The sequence below is a fragment of the Geotrypetes seraphini genome, chromosome 9, assembly GCF_902459505.1.
Source record: "Geotrypetes seraphini chromosome 9, aGeoSer1.1, whole genome shotgun sequence".
Taxonomy (NCBI): Eukaryota; Metazoa; Chordata; class Amphibia; order Gymnophiona; family Dermophiidae; genus Geotrypetes; species Geotrypetes seraphini.
In genome coordinates this window covers 128374452-128395903 of record NC_047092.1, presented here as the reverse complement: position 1 = coordinate 128395903, position 21452 = coordinate 128374452, and the positions used below count along the sequence as shown (strand labels likewise).

General features: G+C 42.2%; 1 protein-coding gene across 5 annotated transcripts in view; it reads right to left on the bottom strand.

The window, feature by feature from the left end:
- LOC117366745 (ephrin type-B receptor 1) overlaps nt 1–21452 on the bottom strand; it is a 908513-nt gene that overhangs the window by 172995 nt on the left and 714066 nt on the right. For all 5 annotated transcript variants that reach the window (XM_033958536.1, XM_033958537.1, XM_033958538.1 and 2 more), the window contains 2 exons: nt 14066–14188; nt 9316–9563 (listed from right to left, as the gene is read on the bottom strand). In XM_033958536.1, the coding sequence (XP_033814427.1) occupies nt 9316–9563; nt 14066–14188 (371 nt within the window). The remainder of the gene's footprint in view (nt 1–9315; nt 9564–14065; nt 14189–21452) is intronic.

The window sequence follows — 21452 nt, the reverse complement described above, 5'->3', positions numbered from 1 at the left end:
TAGCCTTTATTCACAATTATATGGGAATATATTGCCTATCTTGTCTCCCTGCAAACCCATTTAGCCTAATCACTGAACCAAGCATCCTTCCCAAACTCTGCCATTTTGATGATGCAGCTACTAGGGATAGGAATGAGTGGGATTTGCTTTAGCTCCATCACTCTCACTGGGTTATCAGGGATCTGAGGCAGGCCCAAGGGAGGTACATATAGTGACCAAAGGTGTTTGGAAGGAGGGGAGGGGGTCTTTCCTTGCTGGGGAGGAGGGGGATTGGAACAAGGGGGATGTTTTGGGAGATGAGAAGCGTATCAGAGTGGCTAAAGGACTTTATTGAGGGTTATGCGGGTGCTGGTTGATATTCCATGCTGGCACCCGCACAGCTAACTGTATAAATTTAGGACACATTTTGAATATTGCTGGCCACTGCATAACTGCTATCTGCTCCTCAACTTTGCCTCCTGTACTACCCCTGACCTGCTCATTTCGGACATGGCGGTCAGAGACAATATTTGGCAGCACAGTCCGTTAAGTAATACTGAATTTTGGTGGTTGAGCAGCTCCAAGCTTAAATCACTTTGAACATCAGGCGGTATCATTTTGAAATGATGGCACCTATGGTACCACCAAATCTTTTTTGAGATGGGGGTGATCAGAGCCACACATAATACTCTACCAAATGTAAAGCCTCTTGTAAAATAGAAGCAGGGCTGCATGTCCTGGTCCTTCTACATCCAGAGGGAGAAACACTTTTAGAAAGCTACATGTGTGTGTGTGGTGGGGGGGAATGGACATAAATATCCTCCCTCCCTCCATATAGGCATGAGAACAGTTTACTAAAATTACTGCTTCTTCTAGTAAGGCCCCAATGTCAGCATTTTTGCCAACCTTACCTTGGCAATAACGACCCATTCTCCAGCAGCATTAACCTGCCCCTCTAGCAACTTAACACCCCCCCCCCCCACACACACACACACACACACACACCTACCATCAGCAACAATAGGATAGCCTAAGGTCCATATATGGAAGCCTGAACCCTAGAGTTATTATCACCATAATACCATTAAAGGTCTCATCAGCCAATTTCAAAAGCCAGAGACACAGTAAGTGGCCATTGCCCTGATCCTACTAAACACTCCCAGTTAGCCTGAAGACTGGGGTGAGGGTGCAGGGGCCATGTAAGCCAAAGCTGCTTTGAGGGCTATGGGTCTCTGGGGGAGATTAATCCAGGAAAGGCTGCCGCATGTCAGGCTAATGCTCACATAAGAGGAAGCTACTGGGGAGAAGCAAATAGCGAGGTATAGGTAGTAAGGAGAGAGCCTCAGGGGTAGGTTATGCTGTGAAAGAGTGGGTTTATGTTACAAAGGGGGCTGTTATTTTGTCATGGAGGCGAGGTGTTGCTGCTAGGGGGATGTTGTTATTGCCAAAGGGATTAATGCTGTCAGGGTGTGGATTGTTGCAATGGGGGGTGGTGGAGGGGGTTGTGTTGGAGGAAACTGCATCAGGCTTGGAAGGATGCTGGCATTGTGGGGACCCCAAAAAGAAGCAAGTATCTGGATGATAAAAAGTTCATTAAAACATTCATAAGTGTAGTTGAGAGTACTATAAATGGGGGCTTTTTCACTGACTGCTGTGTTTGAGGGAACCCCAAACATCAGGATTTACAACTGCCCTTAAAGCAAAATTCAGACATGTTTATGTTTATTAAAAGTTTTAACCGCACTTCGGTTTGCCAACAGATATGCTTTGGAGCAGGAGTAAATTCCAGTATCCAGGTTTTCCAATGCAGATGCGGATTCCCTATATGAAATAGGGACTGCATATTTGTATTGTAGTCCCATCCAGACCACTCCCAGACATTTATATGCAACTATGTACATGTGGGGATTCGTCTATAATAACCATCTTTAGCAGCTGTCATTTTCTTCTAGCATTGTGATTACAACCTTACTAAGAAATGACCCTTCATATGGTCCCTTCAAATGACTACAAATCGACACTAGGTACATCCAATGCAATTATACTGGATGGCTAGTTGCATCCCACCCAATGAAAAAGTTGTTCCTCTTAACTGTGCTCATCCAAAAGGAAACATATTGCATGCAAATTGAATAGACCTTGAAGATACAGAACATGATCTGAATGCTCAATTATCAGGACAAACAGCTATTCTAAGAGAATGTTATTCACATCTACTGAGAAAGCAGTCAAATTTCACTCTCAACTAATACTGTTCCATCTGAACAATGTAGTTGTGACACTTGTCGTTTTCAAGCGTTGAGATTAACAAGAGACTGCCCCACCGACGATGGCCAAGAGTTTTGCCTTGCGGTTGCTTGCAATGACACTTCTTAGTGCTCAAAAGGCCATCTTTGCATAGCCTTTTGAGCACTAAGCAGTGCCGTTGCAAATTCGGTCCTGTGAATCTCCTGAAGCAGCCACAAGGCAAAATGCTTGGCCATCGTCAGTGGGGCAGTATCTTGTTAATCTTAACACTTGAAAAAGACAAGTGTCACAACTACATTGTTTAGATTAAACAGTATTAGTTAAGAGTAAAATTTATAATGTGAACTATTAGTCATTTGAATCTGGAGGTTTATTTAGATGATGAAGTTACTACACTTTCCAGTTGTTAGGGGGGTTTGATCCCTGATGGGGTTCTGAGGCTTTTTCCTCCAGTACCTCCACAATTTCACTGGTTTTTCAGTGTATTGGGATGATTTGGATTAAGTGACTTGCCCAGGGTCACAAGGAGCAATGTGGGATTTGAACCCACAACCTTGGAGTGCTGCAGCTGTAGCTCTAATCACTGCACCACACAATCCCCTCCCCTAATTACCAGCCCCAATCCCAACATGCTTGTGCAGCTTGGAGCAGCATTTTAGTAAAACAAATACCCACTAATTCTGCATATGGCATTAAAAACTACTTGAGCGTATACACAAATTGTGCATGCAATTTAATTACACAACAAACCAATCACCACCGATAACTAGGTGCTAACAATCAAATAATGCAGGGGTAGGGAACTCCGGTCCTCGAGAGCTGTATTCCAGTCGAGTTTTCAGGATTTCCCCAATGAATATGCATGAGATCTATTTGCATGCACTGCTTTCAATGCATATTCATTGGGGAAATCCTGAAAACCCAACTGGAATATGGCTTTCGAGGACCGGAGTGCCCTACCCCTGAAATAATGGCATGGTGACAGAATTCATCACCGTTCCCGTCTGTAGATAACTGTGGGAAACCATCCCCATGTCATTCTTTAAGGAGAGAGAGAAGAATCAGAGTACGAATGAGCACAACCTTGCGTTAAAGAATGCTGGTGTAGAAGGACCGAGGTTGAGATAGACACTAAAGAATGACATGGGATTGTTTCCTGCGGTTATCGGCAGGGACGGGAACAGTGATGAATTCTGACACCGTGTCATTCTCTAACAATCAATCAAATTGGATTTTATGGAAACTCAGAAGAATTGAGAAGTTTATACAGGAGTCAAAATTTACATTGGTAGTACCATACCTTAACATTGTCAAAACTGGACTACTGTGATGTTTATTTGGGTTGCTCAAGATTAAATTTAAAAAAATGTCACAGACCATTCAGAACACGACCATTCGCTTAATATATTCTCTGACTAAATATGTCTTTAAAATTTCATTGGTTTATAACTGAGGCTAAAATAAAATTTAAGATGTGCTGCCTTATATTTAAAATTCTCTGTGGGATGGTGGCTGCTTACATGAAGGATTTGATCAAAGTCACAAGTGAAACGTATTAAAGGTCTTCTAGAAATCAGATAAGACTGACCTTTCCAAGCCTAAGAAGTATGAGATATTTGAAGATTTTTGACTCTTCCTTTTTGTATCTAACAGAAAAAATGTTGTAAATTCCAAGGTAAATGTCCTTGCTTATTAAATCTATGATCCACGCTGAACTTGTTTATGGGTATACAGTATACAGAATATAAGAATGATGTATTATTATTTTTAGCATAATTACCATCACTAGTTGGCGATAATTAAAATTTACTTATGCATTTTTTAGTTGTTATTCTATGGATGGATTATGCCACTGACTCATGGCAACATGTAGAGTGAGGAATACACCCTATGATGTTTCATGGAGTACGAGAGTGGTTTGCCATTGTCTTCTCCTAAAAAGTGTGTGGCTCCACTATTTTGCTGCTGCCAAGCACAGGGTCTCTCAGTCTACAGCACCTGGTATTCCCAGGAGGTCCCCTACCCAGATACTAGCCAAGCCTGACCCTGCTTAGCTTTCAATAGTAAGAGCAGGCCTACTCAGGACAGCCAGATTGTAGGTTTGTTACTCTCTACAGATGTGCAAATAAATTTGTATGCACGGATCCTAAAAGGAGGCATGAAAGAGTCCAGGGCATTCCTTAATTTACATGTAGTGTTACAAATTAGACAGATCCATGCCTAATATAGGCACAAGGATTTACATTAGGCTTCAGTTGGTGTAAATTCTTGTGCCTAAAATTTGGCATGGATCCCGGCATCAAAAACTATTCTATAACTGGCGCCCACCTCGGAGAATAACGTTTAGCATTAATTTTATTCGGCACTGATTTTTTAGTGCCATATACACAATTTAATACATAGTGACTATGGCTCAATCAAAGAACAATAACACTGACCTCAAAGGTGAAAGATTCACTTTGGTCACAAAACACAGGCCTCAGGCACTCATTTCTGAACTCACCTGGGAAATAACTGGTTTCATTGTCACTGTGAAAACAAGCCCTTCTGGCAATGTTACAAACTAGTGTCAGTGTCGCCAAAACCCTTAAGATGACATTATTATTTCATCAAATTAAATCTCTTCATCAATAGAATTCATCTCTTAAAGTGTTATTTTTTTCCTTCGGTATCAACTCTATGCCTTGATGAGAGATTTCTGATCTTTCATAGAGGAGCAGCCCAGTGATTATGGCAAAAGGTCTATTCTGCTTCTTCTTGTGACCTTGGGCAAGTTACTCCACCCTCCATTGCCTCAGATACAATATAGATTGTAATCTCTTAGGCAGGGGCCTACCAACTGTACCTGAATATGTTAACTCCCATTTAACTCAGATTTGGAAAAGACAACTAGGGCTTATTTTCAGGGATAGGGCTGATATTAAGACCTACCCTGAAAATAAATAAAAATCCAAAACATTTTTGTATTCACATCCTTGAGTGTTTTCTCAGGACTGTCTTCGCTCTTTTGATAAGCAACGCAATTGTTAAAATGTATCCCAGAGCTGGCCCAGAGGCTCACTGGAAGTGCTGCACACTGCAATCTGGGGAACCTGAGTTCAGTTTTTGGATCAGGTCTTCCACCGTGTTTCCCTGAAAATAAGACCTAGCCCGAAAATAAGCTCTAGCATGATTTTCAGGGTAGGTCTTAATATCAGCCCTATCCCTGAAAATAAGCCCTAGTTGCTAGCAGCAGTGCTTCCCCTCGCACCCCCCCTCCCGCCGACCCCCCTGTTCCCCACCGACTCCCCTGCCGACTCTTCCACCTCTCCCGCCAACCGCGAGACCGAAATACTGTACCTTGTAACAAACAGCAGTGTCGCTTCTTCACGGCCTTTTCCTGCCTGGGTGTTCCTCTGCCGCATCACTGATGATGTCATCAGCAACGTGGCACATGCGCCTGGGCAAGAGAAGGCCGCGAAGCAGCCTGTCTACATTGCTGCAATGCTGCCGTTTGTTACAAGGTACAGTATTTCAGTTTCGCAGTTGGCTGGAAAGATGGAAGGGCCAGCGGGTGGGTGTGCGGTGGCGGTGGGGGGGGGGGCAGAAGAGATACAAATTTCAAGGGTTCTGCTGCACAAGGGATGGGATGCAGGGAGGGATACAAGCTGCAAGGGTTCTGCTGCACAAGGGATGAGAGGCAGGGAGGGAAGGATACAAGCTGCAAATGTTCTGCTGCATAGGGGGATAGGAGGGAGGGATATAAAGACACTGCACAAGGGGATGGGTGAGAGGGGAGGAAAGATGCTACACATGTGGGGGAGATAAAGGAAATAGGATGAATTGGGGTAGAGGACAGGAAGGGAGAGATGATCATTGTATAGTACATGAAAAAAAGAAGACCTATCCTGAAAATAAGACCTACTGCCTTTTTTGGGCCCCAAATTAATATAAGACAGTGGCTTATTTTCAGGGAAACATGGTACTTCCTGTATCAGCCAGAGATAGCGTCTCAGTGATTATGTTCAAAGACTCACACTGCAACAACAGGCCTAAATTGGAAAATTCCTGAATGTCTATAAATTTAAGTTCAATAGTGGGAAATTCTGATCAAGCTAAAAACCCACAAGAAAATTGCTAGACTTTACCATGCAATTCTTTTTGTTTAGGATAGAGAGGGTACTTCTCTAAAGCAGAAGCTAATGTTTATGTGCCAAATATGCACATAAATAATTAGAATATCAGCATATATGTGCATGTTTGTGCACACACTGGCTTAGAAACCAACTTTTTTAAAATGATTGGGGGTGTTTGACATGCTACAAATTACCAAGTCCATACATGGTGGGCTGTTAACTCAACCCCTTTGTGACCAGATTTCCCTGTGGTCCCATTCACTAACCTCTCCAGCGATGAGGGGAAATGCATGCAAAGTAGGCAGGGACACGATTCATGAAATAAATTTGGAACACCGATTGGGCTGGCCAATCAAGAATAGAAGCTGGAGACCAGTCGCACAGGTCTCTCTGACTCTCCTGCTCCATTGCCCTGTCCTCTGCCCAAATCTGTAGGAAGAGGTTTGCAGCTCCTATCCCTGCTCTGCCCTCTGCCCTGAGCTCTGCCCTGATCTTCCAGCCCTGCTTTCTGCCCCGAGCTCCAACAACCGAAAAGTTTCAAGGTGCAGGAAAGAAAGAGAAGGCAGGAAGAGAAATTGTGACTCTCTCTGCCGCCTTCCCTGCAGTACGAGCCCACGGGTTTAAAGCAAGGTTGCACGCCGCAGTGCAGCCCCGCTTTAAACCCGCGGGTTAGCACTACAGGGAAGGTGGCAGAGAGCAGGAGAGTCTGGGCGGCAAGAGCAGAGCTTGGAAGGGGACAGCAGGAGGGTGTGTGAAGTAAAGTTAAAAATTACAAAAAAAACGTCACGGCTGGACGGGTCTAGACACATGCGCAGACCATCTACAGATGGGCATTCCTCTGATCACCCCATCTGCATATTAGAATTTAGGGAATTCATCGGACCTGCCCAGATCAGGCCTGATTGGACAGGTTTGTGAATCTAGCCCTTACTCCCTTATCCAATTCTCACCCTTCACTCACTTTCATGTCTTCTCTGCACCATAATCCCCCCTTTTCTCCTCAGGCTGATTTTTCCCCAATTTCACACAGATACTATCTATATTTTTCTGTCTGCCGCTTGTGTCCCCTTTGCTTTCTTTTCCCCAACAAAGCCCAATGCTCTCTTCCTGAATGTCTCTCAACCTCACATCCTGTTTCTACTTCTCCTCCAAAGATCCACTCAGTCCCTGTCCCCATCACCCAGATTACTTCCCTTTACAGTTCCTTTATGCCTTTTCCAGTATTTGAGCATCATTCTCTCTCCTAACCAATGATACCTTTCCCTTCACTTCTTCCTTGCTCCCTTTATTCCTCTCTCACTATCTCTCTTCTTTTTTTACCTTAATTGCTATAGATATTCCTTTTTTACCTTAATTGCTATAGATATTCCTTTGACAACATAGGCAAAATTGTTATGCCCATCACATAGGGCTACCATATGGCTCCAGAAAAAGGAGGACGGATTGAGACATCTGGGTTTTCCTTTCACTGAAAGCAATGGAAGTAAGAAGGACAGGTAGAGACTGCTAGGTTTTATTTCCATTGAAAGCAATGGAAGTAAAACCTGGATGTCTCAATCCGTCAAACTTTTTCTGATGCCATATGGTAACCCTACCATCATATAGGGCTCCTTTTACAAAGGTGCGCTAGCGTTTTTAGGACACGCACCGGATTAGCACGTGCTATAGCGTGCGCTACCTGAAAAACTATTGCCTGCTCAAGAGGAGGTGGTAGCGGCCAGCGTGCGTGGCATTTTAGCACGCGCTATTCCACATGTTAAGGCCCTAACACACCTTTGTAAAAGGAGCTCATAATGTTCTATCATACCATCTCCCTGGTGTAAAGGCTTCAATGCTAACCAAGCCACAAGAAAAGGGGTATATACTTATTTATATTAGTAGGGTCTAATGTGAATAACATCTTCTATAGTACTATCCTTTTCATCCAAAATTTGAATTGCTGAATCACCAGGATAATACCAACAGCAATCAGGTGTATTAAGCTGTTTAAATATATGCTCAGAGACCCAGAGACTCTATGAGATATTTATCTCGAAGCAAAGACCCACCGACCAACCGATACATATTTTCTGTAAAAAAAAAGTGTGCAGTCACAAAGCTCAAAAAAAGTGCAAAACAAACTTCTTAAATTCTCAGTTTTGTAGGGTCTGCCATAATTACCTTCCTGAATCAGTTGGTATTATTTCCGCTAACTTATCTTTTCGGAAAAGCTTGAAAGCTTATTTTTTACCAAGGCTTTTTATGACCTGTGATAGGTAACTGCAATGTTTTGTTTTAAATGCATTATGGGTCTTAGAAGTTATGTGTGGTTTTTTTAACCCTGATTCATGAATTTTTTTATGTAACCCACATAGAATTTTGGATATGTGGGATATAAATGTTTTAAACAAGTAAATAAATATAGAGGTATTTATTTTGTACCTGGGGAAATGAAGAGTTAAATGATTTGCTCAAAGTTACAAGGAGCTGCAGTGGGAATTGAACCCAGTTTCCCAGGTTATCAGACCACTACACCAGCTGAAGCTGAAACTTTAATAACAGCAATACAACTAACATGCTCAAACCTGTGCTTTTTCAATCATCTTCCCATGAATTATCTTCTGTCCAGTACTAATATTTAATAATACTAACTATAATACTAATAAAAATACTAACACTTTTCATTTCAATGATATGAAATGAAAAGTGTCAAGAAAAGTGTAGAATAGCTTGTAAGTTTCATGAGTCCACCTCATTCTCTTCTCAGCGGCCACTCATACATCTACCTTTAGCAACACTGCACTGAAAATGTGAAATAAGTGAAATGCTATAGACGTGTTTAAATTATTCCAGTCACAGCTGTGGCTGAATATCATCCCCTAAAATTTCTCTCTTCAAAATGCATTGCCCACGGTCAAAAGAATGATTTTAGCATATTTATTCCATTTGTGTATTTCTGTCCTTATGGCGACATGCCAACTGTGATTTTCCTTACCCGCAGGAAGGAGTCCAAGGCCCCGTTCTCCATGAACTCTGTGATGATCATGACTGGTCGGCTCTTGGTCACCACTCCTTCCAGTCGAATAATGTTTGGGTGGTCAAACTGTCCCATTATGCTGGCTTCACTAAGGAAATCCCTCCGCTGTTTCTCAGAGTAACCTGCCTTAAGCGTCTTAATCGCCACAGAGATTTCTCTCTTCCCTGGCAGTTTCAATCGTCCTTTGTAGACTTCTCCAAATTCCCCTGCGATACAAAAAAAGTGCCACAAGGTTAGTCCCATTTTCATTTGGTTCCCATGAAGAAACCATCTACTTAATCCTTTTGTTTTACAAAATAACAAGATGTGGGGACAAGGGATTGTATGTTGAGGTTGTGGGTAAGCAGAGAAGAGAGGGGCTTTAGAGGCTGTGCATGTGTGTGTGTGTTTGTAGGGTGGATATGGAAGGGTGTGGGGAAGTTGACTACTGTGCAATAATTGGTCGCATTGTCAATTTTTCTACTTTCACAATAAATTTAAGAACGTCTTGTTTTCATTTTTGGCCGAAAATATCACACTATTTATGTTACAGTTTTGGTTTCAATGGAAAGAAAATAATATTACATAGAAACATAGAAACATAGAAAAAGATGGCAGAAAAGGGCTATAGCCCACCAAGTCTGCCCATTCCAAATACCCGCCCTCTGGTTTCACTCCCCTAGGGATCCTCTGTGAATATCCCATCTTCTCTTAAAATCCGACACGCTGTTGGCCTCAATCACCTGCAGTGGGAGTTTGTTCCAATGATCCACCACTCTTTCAGTGAAGAAGTATTTTCTGGAGTCGCTATGGAACTTCCCTCCCCTGATTTTTAGCGGATGCCCCCTGGTGGTCGAGGGTCCCATGAGGTAGAAGATATCTTCTTCCGACTCGATACGGCCCGTGATGTACTTAAATGTTTCAATCATATCACCCCTCTCTCTTCGTTCCTCAAGTGAGTACAGCCTCAGTTTATTCAGTCTTTCTTCATACGTGAGATCCTTGAGCCCCCAGACCATCTTTGTGGCCATTCGCTGAACCGACTCGATTCTCTGCACATCCTTCCGGTAGTGTGGTCTCCAGAATTGAACGCAATACTCCAAGTGAGGCTCACCATGGACCTGTACAGCGGCATCATAACTTCAGGTCTGCTGCTGACAAAACCTCTACGAATACAACCCATCATTTGCCTTGCCTTGGAGGTAGCTTCTCCACTTGATTTGCAACCTTCATGTCATCACTAATGATCACCCCTAAATCACGTTCCGTCGTGGTCCTGGCCAAGGTCTCACCATTTAGTATGTAAGTTCTGTGCGGGTTTTTCTTACCCAGGTGCATTACCTTACACTTTTTAGCATTGAAGCCTAGTTGCCATGTTGCCGACCACCGTTCAAGCAGTAGTAGATCTTGCGTCATATTATCAGGTAAAATGCTTTTACCTACTATGTTGCAAAGTTTGGCGTCGTCGGCGAACATTGATACCTTTCCTCTAAGTCCTCGGGTAATATCTCTTATGAATAAGTTGAATAGAATCGGGCCCAAGACCGAGCCCTGCGGCACTCCACTGATCACGCCTGACGTTTTGGAAGGGGTACCGTTTACCACCACCCTCTGAAGTCTACCACTCAGCCAATCCTCAACCCATGTAGTTAGAGTGTTCCCTAACCCTATTGATTTCAGTTTGTTCAATAATCTTCGGTGTGGGACGCTATCAAAAGCTTTACTGAAGTCCAAATACACCTCATCCATTGATTCTCCGGCATCTAGCTGCCTAGTAACCCAGTCAAAAAAACCAATCAGGTTAGATTGGCAGGATCTGCCCTGGGTGAATCCGTGCTGGTGTGGATCACGTAGGTTTTCCTCGTCTAGGATCATGTCAAGATGTCGTTTGATCAGTGTTTCCATGAGCTTGCACACTATAGACGTGAGACTCACTGGTCTGTAGTTTGCCGTCTCTGTCCTGCATTACAGTTTAATTTACAGCATAAAAAATGGAAAATTCACTTTCAGATATCTAATGTAATACAGTAATATTCTTCACATCAGACAAAGATAAAGAAGACGTGAGACCCTATAAAGGAAATATAGGAAGGAAAACAGAAATAGGTGTTTGTAACTAGACACTGAGCAAAGTCAAATCAGAATTGGCATTAGGAAAAATAAAGTTACCTATGAGAACATAAGAAGATCCCTACTGCGATTACTAATGTGATGTTCTTCCCATGCAGAAGACCTATGCTAGCTTATTTCTGGAAGCTTGAAGCTAATCAAGGCTGAAAGCATCACTAAAGTAATAGGTTTAACCTTCTAGGTAGTGTGAGGCATGGGTAAAAGAAAGAATATTAGAGGAAAAAAGGAGATGATGGAGAACAATGATGCTAGGTATAAATGCAAATGTCAGGGAGATGGGAAAGCATGATACCAAGGGCTCCTTTTACAAAACGTGCGGAATAGTGTGCGCTAAATTGCCGTGTGCGCTAGCCGCTACCGCCTCCTTTTGAGCAGGCGGTAGATTTTCGGCTAGCGCGCACGTTAAAAAAGCTAGCGTACTTTTGTAAAAGGAGACCCAAAATAAGGAAGTAAGGATAACAGTACAGGAGAAAGTGAAGGACAGAGACAACATAGGAAGGGAGGTAAGGTGAAGAAGAAGAGAAGGGAGTTTAAGGAAACAAATACCAAAAAAGGTGCAAGAAAATGGGAGAAAAGTAGAATGTGAAGGGTAGTTGCAGGAAGCTGGAAAACAAATATAAGGCATGAACAGAGAAAACTAGCATAGAAACATGGAGAATTTAAGGTCAGAGGAGGGGCAACAATGGACTGGACGGAAAATCAGCAGGCACAAATGATGCTACAAATGAACTGCTATAGTTGACCACAAAAAGATTCAATGACTTGACACACATCTTGTTTTGGCTAACAGACCTGCCTTAGGAGTCTAAACAAATGTCGTAGTCACTTAGGGCTCCTTTTACTAAGCTGCACTAGCGGTTTTAGCCCACACTGCATTGCCGCACGCATGCGCTAGATGCTTCAGGAGTTTCAGTAGTTCCTGAAAGGAGTGTAGGCAAGTGACATTTTCTTAGGACATTTATACTAGGGAATTTTAAAAGCATACAACAATTAGAGTATTAAGTGCTTGATATTCAGATAGATATCTGTTTTCTTTATAAATTTGCTGCTTATAAAATAGCGGTTCTCAAGAAGCCCTCAGTACATACGCAGGGCGAAACGGAGATCCTCCGTCTGCATTTTCATTAAGTGTGGATGTCAACTGGCTCCTACCTTTGAGCTAAGTACCACACAGCTTTCAGCAAGTTTAATAGAGAATACTATAAGAGCACTTGATAGAGCGTTTGATTTAAAATATATTTATGATAAAAAGTGAGAAAATATCAAGAAAACAATAAAAATCAAATAAATATAAAATAACATAAGGCTCACAGAGAAAATAAGATTACATTCGATGATGGCCCTAACAACAGTTTAAATAACCATGATTAGCTCTGGTAGTTAAACGTGGGCTCTTGAGAAAATTAAATCTTCGTCTCTGAGAGTGAGCCAGTTAATTTTCTTAGTTTTAGTGTTGGCCTTAAACGGTGTGAAAGTAAACTTAAAAAGGAAACATAATCTTATCAATCTTCCTTAGACTCCAATAATACAGGGGAGAAGAGTGGAAAAGGCGAAGAGAACCTCCAATCAATGAAATAATTATATAGGTAATACCTAACAACCAAAGTCCCACCTAGCATTAAACAGCCATTCAAAAAGTTAAACAGTTCCAGAAACCACTTTCTTCCAATCCAGAAAAGTTCTTAATTGTTCTGGAGAGAGAAAAAAAATATTTAATTCCTAAATATTTACCCATGCATTTGCATGGATATGCTAAGAAGAATGAGGCACCAAGAGTCACAGTTTCAGATATCATAGCCAGGAATAGTTTTTTTCTTTCTTGCATTTATCTTGTGACGTCCAGAAACATTCAATGATATTCTATGTGACTACAACATTTGTTTAGACCCTTGAAGCAAGCCTGTTGGTAGAAACACAATTTGTTTTCAATCACTGAACATTTTGGTGGTCAAATAAAGCAGTTCATTAGTAGCATCTTTAGTGCCTGCTAGTGGCATAGTGAGGCACCCAGGCTCCCCCCCATGCCCTCCTCTCTACCCCCACTCCTTCCACGCCCCTGCCCCTTCCCCACCCCCCAATCATGCTCTCCCCTCACCCATACCTCTTTAAATCTTCATCAGTGCGAGAAGCTTCTCCTGCCGGCTGCTCAAATCAGAGTTGACTTTCCCTCTGATGACACTTCCTGCCCCCCCAACCACTGATGTCACTTCCTGCCCCCCCCAACCAGGAAGTGATTTCAGAATGCAGCCAGGCTGGCGCAAGCAGCAAGCCGGAGAAGTTGTTCATACTGGTGAACATTTAAAGAGGTATAGGGAGGTGGAGGGTGCAAGTGTGGCACGGGGAGTGGAGAGGTACTGGCACCCCCAAGATGACGCCCGGGGCAGTCCCTCCCCCCCTTACTATGCCACTGGTGCCTGATGATTTTCCATCCACTCACTACACCACTGGTGCTTGATGATTTTTCATCCACTCCATTGTTGCCCCTACTCTAGTTTTACACTGAGAATCTTTTTTCCTTCTGTTTGTGTGAGAATTTAAGGTCAGCATAGACAAAAAGGAAGTACGAAAGGAAGTTTGCAATCTATATGATGGAACACACCTGCTCCAATCACTTCTTCAATCTTCACAAAAGAGACATCAATCTCTTTGGCAAACTCACGCACGGCTTCATTGGGGTCCTCATATGTGAAGGGATCAATGTAGATCTTCATACCTGGGGATCCTGAATAGGGAGACAGAAGGGTGATATTACAAGAAAGTATGGGAAGGGGGGATCAATCTAAAATGTTAAAATTTTATTACATTTTGGCACTTTTTACTTGTTCTTCAAAACTGTGGTAATTAAGCAGTAATGTTCCAGACAAAACTGTCTGGTATTAATAAAGTATACCTACAGGTATGTGGATTTAAAATTTGTAAGATGTGTACAAGTTGCATGATTGTCTTGGTTTGTTTTGTTGGTGGTAATGAAAGCTTCTATTTTTATATCTTGCGTGTTATTTGTATCCTATCTAAAATTCTGAATGGACAGAGTAGAAATACTTCAAATAAATAAATACTGTAATATTCCTATAGTAATATTCTATGATAGTACTATGATGCCATAATATTATGGACGGTTTTACTATAATATTTACAAGGTTGATAAAGTGTGATCACCTGAACAGTGAAGCTTACTCAAATCACTGAAACTATAGTAGTCAGATTTTACACATTGTAATCTGAGTTTCTGGGGGGGAGGGTTTTTTTATCTAACATTTTTCTGAATGAAGTTTCTTCCAACGATCACAGAAATACAGCTCCTGATTTAACATTTGTCTCAAATTCTGGTATGGAATTTGAAAACCATATTTATTTATTCATTTTTCTATACCTTTCTCTCAAGGGAGCCCAGAACGGTTTACATGAATTTATTCAGGTACTAAAGCATTTTTCCCTGTCTGTCCCGGCGAGCTCACAATTTATCTAATGTACCTGGGGCAATGGGGGGGGGGAATTAAGTGACTTGCCCAGGGTCACAAGGAGAAGCGTGGGTTTGAACCCACAACCCCAGGGAGCTGAGGCTGTAGCTTTAACCACTGCGCCACACACTCCATACAATGACATTCATAAATGGCTGTGAATTACAGTAAAAGCACAAAGTATAGGATAAGGGGATTGAGGGGTACAGGTAGGAGTTGAGCCAGGCTATAGGAATAGTCAGGGACCACTGCACAGGTGATAGGCCTGAGGGGCCGCTGCGGGAGCAGACCGCTGGGCGAGATGGTCCTCTGGTCTGACCCAGCGGAGGCAAATTCTTATGTTCTTATTTATTCAAAAATTTGAAAGAAGATGAGGTATCACTATAATCAGTAGCAAGGACCACTCAAAGCATGTTTTACTAGCATATTCATCAACCCCCCCCCCCTTTTTTTAAAAACCATAAAGCGTTTTTTTAGCACCGGCCATGGCGGTAACAGCTCCGCCGCTTATAAAATTTCTAGAAGCATCAGAGCTGTTACCGCCATGGATGGCGCTTAAAATCAAGCTACGGTTTTGTAAAGGAGGGGAGGGGCACAAATAAGGTATTACAACCTCTTATTTAATGTTACAGTTGAACCTCCAGAAACTTCTCATTTCGCATTCATTTTATACCCCTCTTTTTATAGGGGCTCTTTTACTAAAGGCTAGCACATTTTATCTGCCACAGGAGCTGTTTTATTCCTATGGGCCCTGCTGTAGATAATTTGTACTCATTTTTAATAAAAAGACCTCATTGTCATAAATTATTTTCCTCTGTTTATTTCAGTTTCTCTCATATGTCAGCTGATTTAAGGTTTAGGATTGTTCAACTTTCTCTCTTTCTTCTATTACAATATTATATTTACTTTCACATTTCCATACTTTCCTTCTTCCTCTTCCCTGTCTTTTTGTTTTGTTTTTCTTTATTCCCTCTCCAGTTCTCTTTTCCTTTCCCTTATCCTTTTCTCATTTTTCTTTTTCCCCGGGCTGTATGACCACTTTCTTGTTAAAATGGAGGACACATTACTTTCAGTGATAGATTAGGACCACTCAACATAGCGCGTATTGCAACCAAGAATGAGTTATTACTTATGGGTATCATATGAAACCTATTAGCAGATAAATAGTAGAGGGAGAGCTGTAGCAAGAAATCAAGATTTATCATATTTGACAACTTTCTTTGACTGCAGGCTACAGGTAGGAGATAGCAAGCTGTGGCAGTGTTTGGAAGAAAAATAGAACAGAAAGAGAAAGGGAACATAACAGGGATTTGAGAGTCTGGAGGAATAGATGGCTGAAAAGGAGAAAATAATTAGAAGATTAGAGGCAAAAAAATCCCAAAATGGCAAAAGGTGAGAGAGAAATAGGAGAAGAAGCAAGAAAGTGAACAGAGAATGACAAAACAGGTTAAAATATTAAGTACACTGAAGATGAAGAGAAGGAAAGCAGAATAAAGAAAACCAAACACACTAACATACACACAATCATATGTATACACAACAAAAGAAGCTTCAACAAAATCTTTAGAAATAGACAAGAAATAAATCAGTACAGAACATTAGATGCAATGCATAACGGGAAGGCCATGCATAAAATATTTTGTTTTGTATGTCAAAACATTAGGACAAAAACAGGGAGAAGACAGTGGTCTGAGGACAGTGGGTAAGTCTGAGTTATTTCTGTATGTTTATGTCAGCTGATTGATTTGTTGGTTTGTGATTTTATAATTATGTATGTTTTTCTTTCTACTTCACCTTGGACAAAGGTGACAATATAGATAATACAGAGATCATCATTTACACTATTGCTAAAGTGAGTTTCAATTGTCCCAATGATTGATTTTTGTCCTAAGGATACAGTAACTATAGACCATAGGTCTGCAATGTTTTTTGGCTAAATACCAAAAACAGCAGAGGAAGAAAAGTGTGTTTCCCCTGAAGAAATGCTCTCATCTCTGGACTGAGTCTTATTTATTTGGATTTATTTATCAGTTAGGGCAGTGTTTTTCAACCTTTTTTGGGCAAAGGCACACTTGTTTCATGAAAAAAATCACGAGGCACACCACCATTAGAAAATGTTAAAAAATTTAACTCTGTGCCTATATTGATTATATATAAAGTAATTCTCTTGAATAGGAATCAAATAAACACAAAGAAAGTATTTTATAATTACTTTATTATGAAATATTAAGTAAACAGAATAGTGAAAAATTATAAAATACTTTATTCAGTGCGAAACCTGGGCTTGTTTGGCTGAACACAAAGCTGATATTCTGGCTGGAATCGAAGAAAGACACACACGTAGCTCTTCGTCAACAGCTCTCAGTCTCTCTCTGTATTTGGTTTTTATAGCATACAAAAATAGACAAATATACCCTCCATCCTTTTTATTAAACCACAATAGCAGTTTTTAGCGCAGGGAGCTGCGCTGAATGCCCAGCGCTGTTCTTGACGCTCATAGGCTCCCTGCGCTAAAAACCACTATTGCGGTTTAGTAAAAGGTGACCATATTGTAAAATATAGACAGCAGATATAAATTCAGAACTGTGCATAGTAAGTGAAGGGAAGTTTTCATCTCTGGGAATTTACCCAGTTAACTATTAAGTTATTTGGGCAAATTCCTTTGAAAACTGTGGTAATACTGCTTCCACTTTGCTAAATTTAAAATAAAATCATTTTTCCTACCTTGTCTGGTGATTTCTGGTTGCACTTTCTTTTTCTGACTGTGCATCCAATCTTTCTTCCCTTCTATCAGCCTGTATACTTTCTCTCCTCCACACCTCATTCCCTCCCCCAACTTTTTCTTCCTCTCTCCCTGACCTTTCTTTCTTTTTTTCTGTTTCTCTTCTTTCCTTCTGTTTCCCTGCCTGCCCCCTTTCTTTCTTTCTCCCTGCCGTTCCCCAAGCCACTGCCACTGCCGCTGCCATCGGGGAACAGGACCCACCAATGGATAACAGGCCCCAAAGCCGACGCCGACGCATGCTCTCCCTGATGTCAATTCTGCAATCGGAGAGGAAGTTCCGCCCAGCCAGGCAGCGATTGGCTGGCCCGAACTTCCTCTCCGACTGCAGAATTGATGTCGGGGAGAAGACTTATCGGCTCGATAGATTAGATCGCCAAGACAAAGTGAGTCTTGGGTGATCGACTCACTTTGCCTTGGCGAGCTACTGGCGCCCCTGCCTCGGGCCCCCTGTCAGCTCCGGGCCCCTGAATGCAGGACTGGTAGTACTGCCCTGATGGCGGCCCTGCGGCACACCAGGCAACATCTCGCGGCACACTAGTGTGCCGCGGAACAGCGGTTGAAAAACACTGAGTTAGGGCACTGGTCTTTGACCAGAGGGCAGCCACGTGAGTGGACTGCTGGGCACGATGGACCACTGGTCTGACCCAGTAGCGGCAATTCTTATGTTCTTATCTTTTAAAAGATATTCATTTGAGGTGGTATACTGCAAGAATAAATCAGGCACAGGTAATAGACAATGACAGCATTAAAACATGTTCCAACAGCAGTGCAATGTATGGTATGAGCGGCTGCTAAAAAGTTCTCAGCCCAACCAAGAAAAGAATGATGTGGAATCATGAAACTTTTCATTTCAATGATATATGATATGATATGAAATGAAATGGAAAATTTCAAGAAAAGTGTGGAATAACTTGTAAATTTCATTGCTCCACATCATTCTCTTCTTGGTTGGGCTGAGAACTTTTCAGAAGCCCTTCGTACATTACAATGTCAACACAATTCAAAGTCCTTTTTTTTCAATAAACAGCATGGGATGTAAGCAAAGATGGGACATATAGATAGGTAAGATAGAGTAACCGGAGTTTAAAAAAAAAATAAGGGGACTAATTTAAAGAAAGTTACATGTAAAGTCAGAAAAGTGCATGAATATACTGTAATCTCAGCTAAGGTAGGAATGGATAAACAAGTCATGCTACAGTATGTACAGCCAGCCACTTCTTGTGTATGTGTGTAACTAGCAAGTTAGTTACCTCTCCCTTTAAAAGCCTGTGTGGAAACTAAGCTTTCATAGATATTCCTGCTACAGAGTAAGATCAACTAAGTCCCCCTTCCTCTCAGGCTCACAGATATCAGATTCTTTACATCCTTCTGCACACCTTGGGGGCCGAAATTCAAAGTGATTTAAACAGGCAGGAAGCTCTCTGGTTCACTTAAAATGCTGCCGCCTAAGTGGGGACATTCAGCAGCACTTAACTGGAGATTGCCGCTGAATATTACCTCAGACCACCCAAGTAAAAAGTGGGCAAATCAGGGGAGATGCTGGGGGCAACACTGGGGAAGAGCATATTCAGTGCTGGCATTCACACAGCAAAGCGGCCCCATTTAGGATAGCTCAAAAGCTAGGGTTACCAGATTTTCTCTTTTTAAAAACAGGACACTTTGCCATGACCTGGTCTGCCCCCGACCCCACCCCATTTCGCTCCCAGGCCATCCCCACTGACAAATATCTTCCTACTTTGGATCATGACACCAATAACGTTTCATTACATTCATCCCTAGCAGAACACTTGGCCTTGGTCACACATGTAGAACACAAATAAACCCTATGGTCTGACATCTGTCTTCCTCCTTTCCCTCTCTTATGGTCTGGGATCTTTATCCTCTCAATTCCATAGTCTAGTATCTCTCTCCCATCCTTCCTTTCCCTTCTCCCCCCCCCCCCTCCCTTGTGGTCTGGCATCTCTGTCTTTCCCTTTATCCCCTCCCTCCTCCTTCCTTTCCCTGGTCTGACATCTCTCTCTTCTTCCACTCACCCCCTTTCTCATCCAGTAGTCTCTCCCTTCTCCTCCTCCCGTGGTCTGATATCTCTATCTATCTCTTCCACTGTAGGTCTAGAGCATCCTTCCTTCCCTCCCCATTCCCATGGTCCAGCATCTTACCCCCCCCCCCCCCCCACCACCAATCCTGTGCTTGCTCACCCGGCACTGCTGTAACCCTTTGGCCGTCGTTAGCGTCAGTGAATTAAACATGCTAACTTTATTGACCTGGAAGCTTTTTCTCTGCAGAGAGAAAGCTTCTGGGTCATCGAAGGCAACATGTTTAGTTCACTGACGCTGACGACAGTCAACGGGTTACAAAAGCTCCGGGTGAGCAAGAACAGGATCCCGAGGGGGAGAGGGGGGAGGACTCCAGATTGGTGCATGGGGGGCGGGGGCGCTAGAGAGGAAGGAGGACTCCAGATAGGTGCATGGCATGGGGGGAGGGGGAGGCTGGAGAGGCAACAGGACTCCAGATAGATACACGGGGATGGAGGAGTGAAGAGGACTCCAGATAGGTTGAACTGCTGTAGGATTACTAGATGTGTGGTTTCCCTGTACAAAAGTTGTTAAATTGAAAATCCACCTGGATTTCCGACAGAGTCCTCTAAGGAAATCCAGACATCTGCTTACCCTATCAAAAGCTGTCCTAAATCTGGCCATTTCGCTATGCGAATTCTGGCACTGAATATCGTGCCAATTCCTACATAACTTTTTGTATAAAACTCTCTCCTGACCCCTCCAATGGGCTTATGGAACCCCCCACTTCCACCCCCTTGCAAAATGCCAAGTTCTCCCTCCCCAATCAAATACCCTGCCCTTACCCCTCCCTCCCAATATCTAAGTAGGCCACCTTAGGCCTACCTTTGCTCCAGGTGGTCCAGTGGGGCTCTTTGGGGGCCCTCAATATGAGCTACACAATATTCAGCCAGTAACAGTCAGCATAGTATCTGTACCGGGTTCCGTGACTGACATCATCCCACATGTGAGAATATAATACTTGCTTATCCTCAGATAATTGACAGTAATCTGTAAGTTATGTGCATAAATTGGAGATACACCTGGCCCCTCTAATGCTCTGCAACTATACATTTCTTGACAAGCTTCTCATTCCCCAATGTTCCCCACGTACTCTAAGGTCAACTGATCAAAAGCTCCTGTTTATTCCCTCCATAAAAGACTTCTATTACACCCGAAAAATAAATTTTGCAGTAGCTGCCCCAACGTTATGGAATTCTCTGCCACAGCAACTCCGCGACGAACAACATCTAGACAAATTCAAGATAAGCCTAAAGACTTTTTTATTTCGTGACGCCTTTGGCTGTGTTTAGACTTACTTTCTGCTTTCCTTTTCTTAAATTTTTATTATTTCCTTTTCTCTCTTAAGCAACCAACCGCTTTAACAAAGTGACCCTAACCTATACGTTTTATCCCTTTCCCACTCTCTCCTTTTCTTCTCAAATATGTAACTTTTCCCCTCCTTTCCCTTTAACCCTCACTTTCAAGTTTGTCTAGTTAATGTCATTAATGTTCACTCTATTTATTTTAAAATGCCTATTATTTTATCTTTCTTCTTTCTTACCCTTTTAAAATTTTATTGTTAACCGGCCTGATATTTGTTTATGATCGGTATATTAAAAGCTAATAAACTTGGAAACTTGGAAACTACAAGAGGATGCACACATAAGCAGAGCATGTGTTACTTTC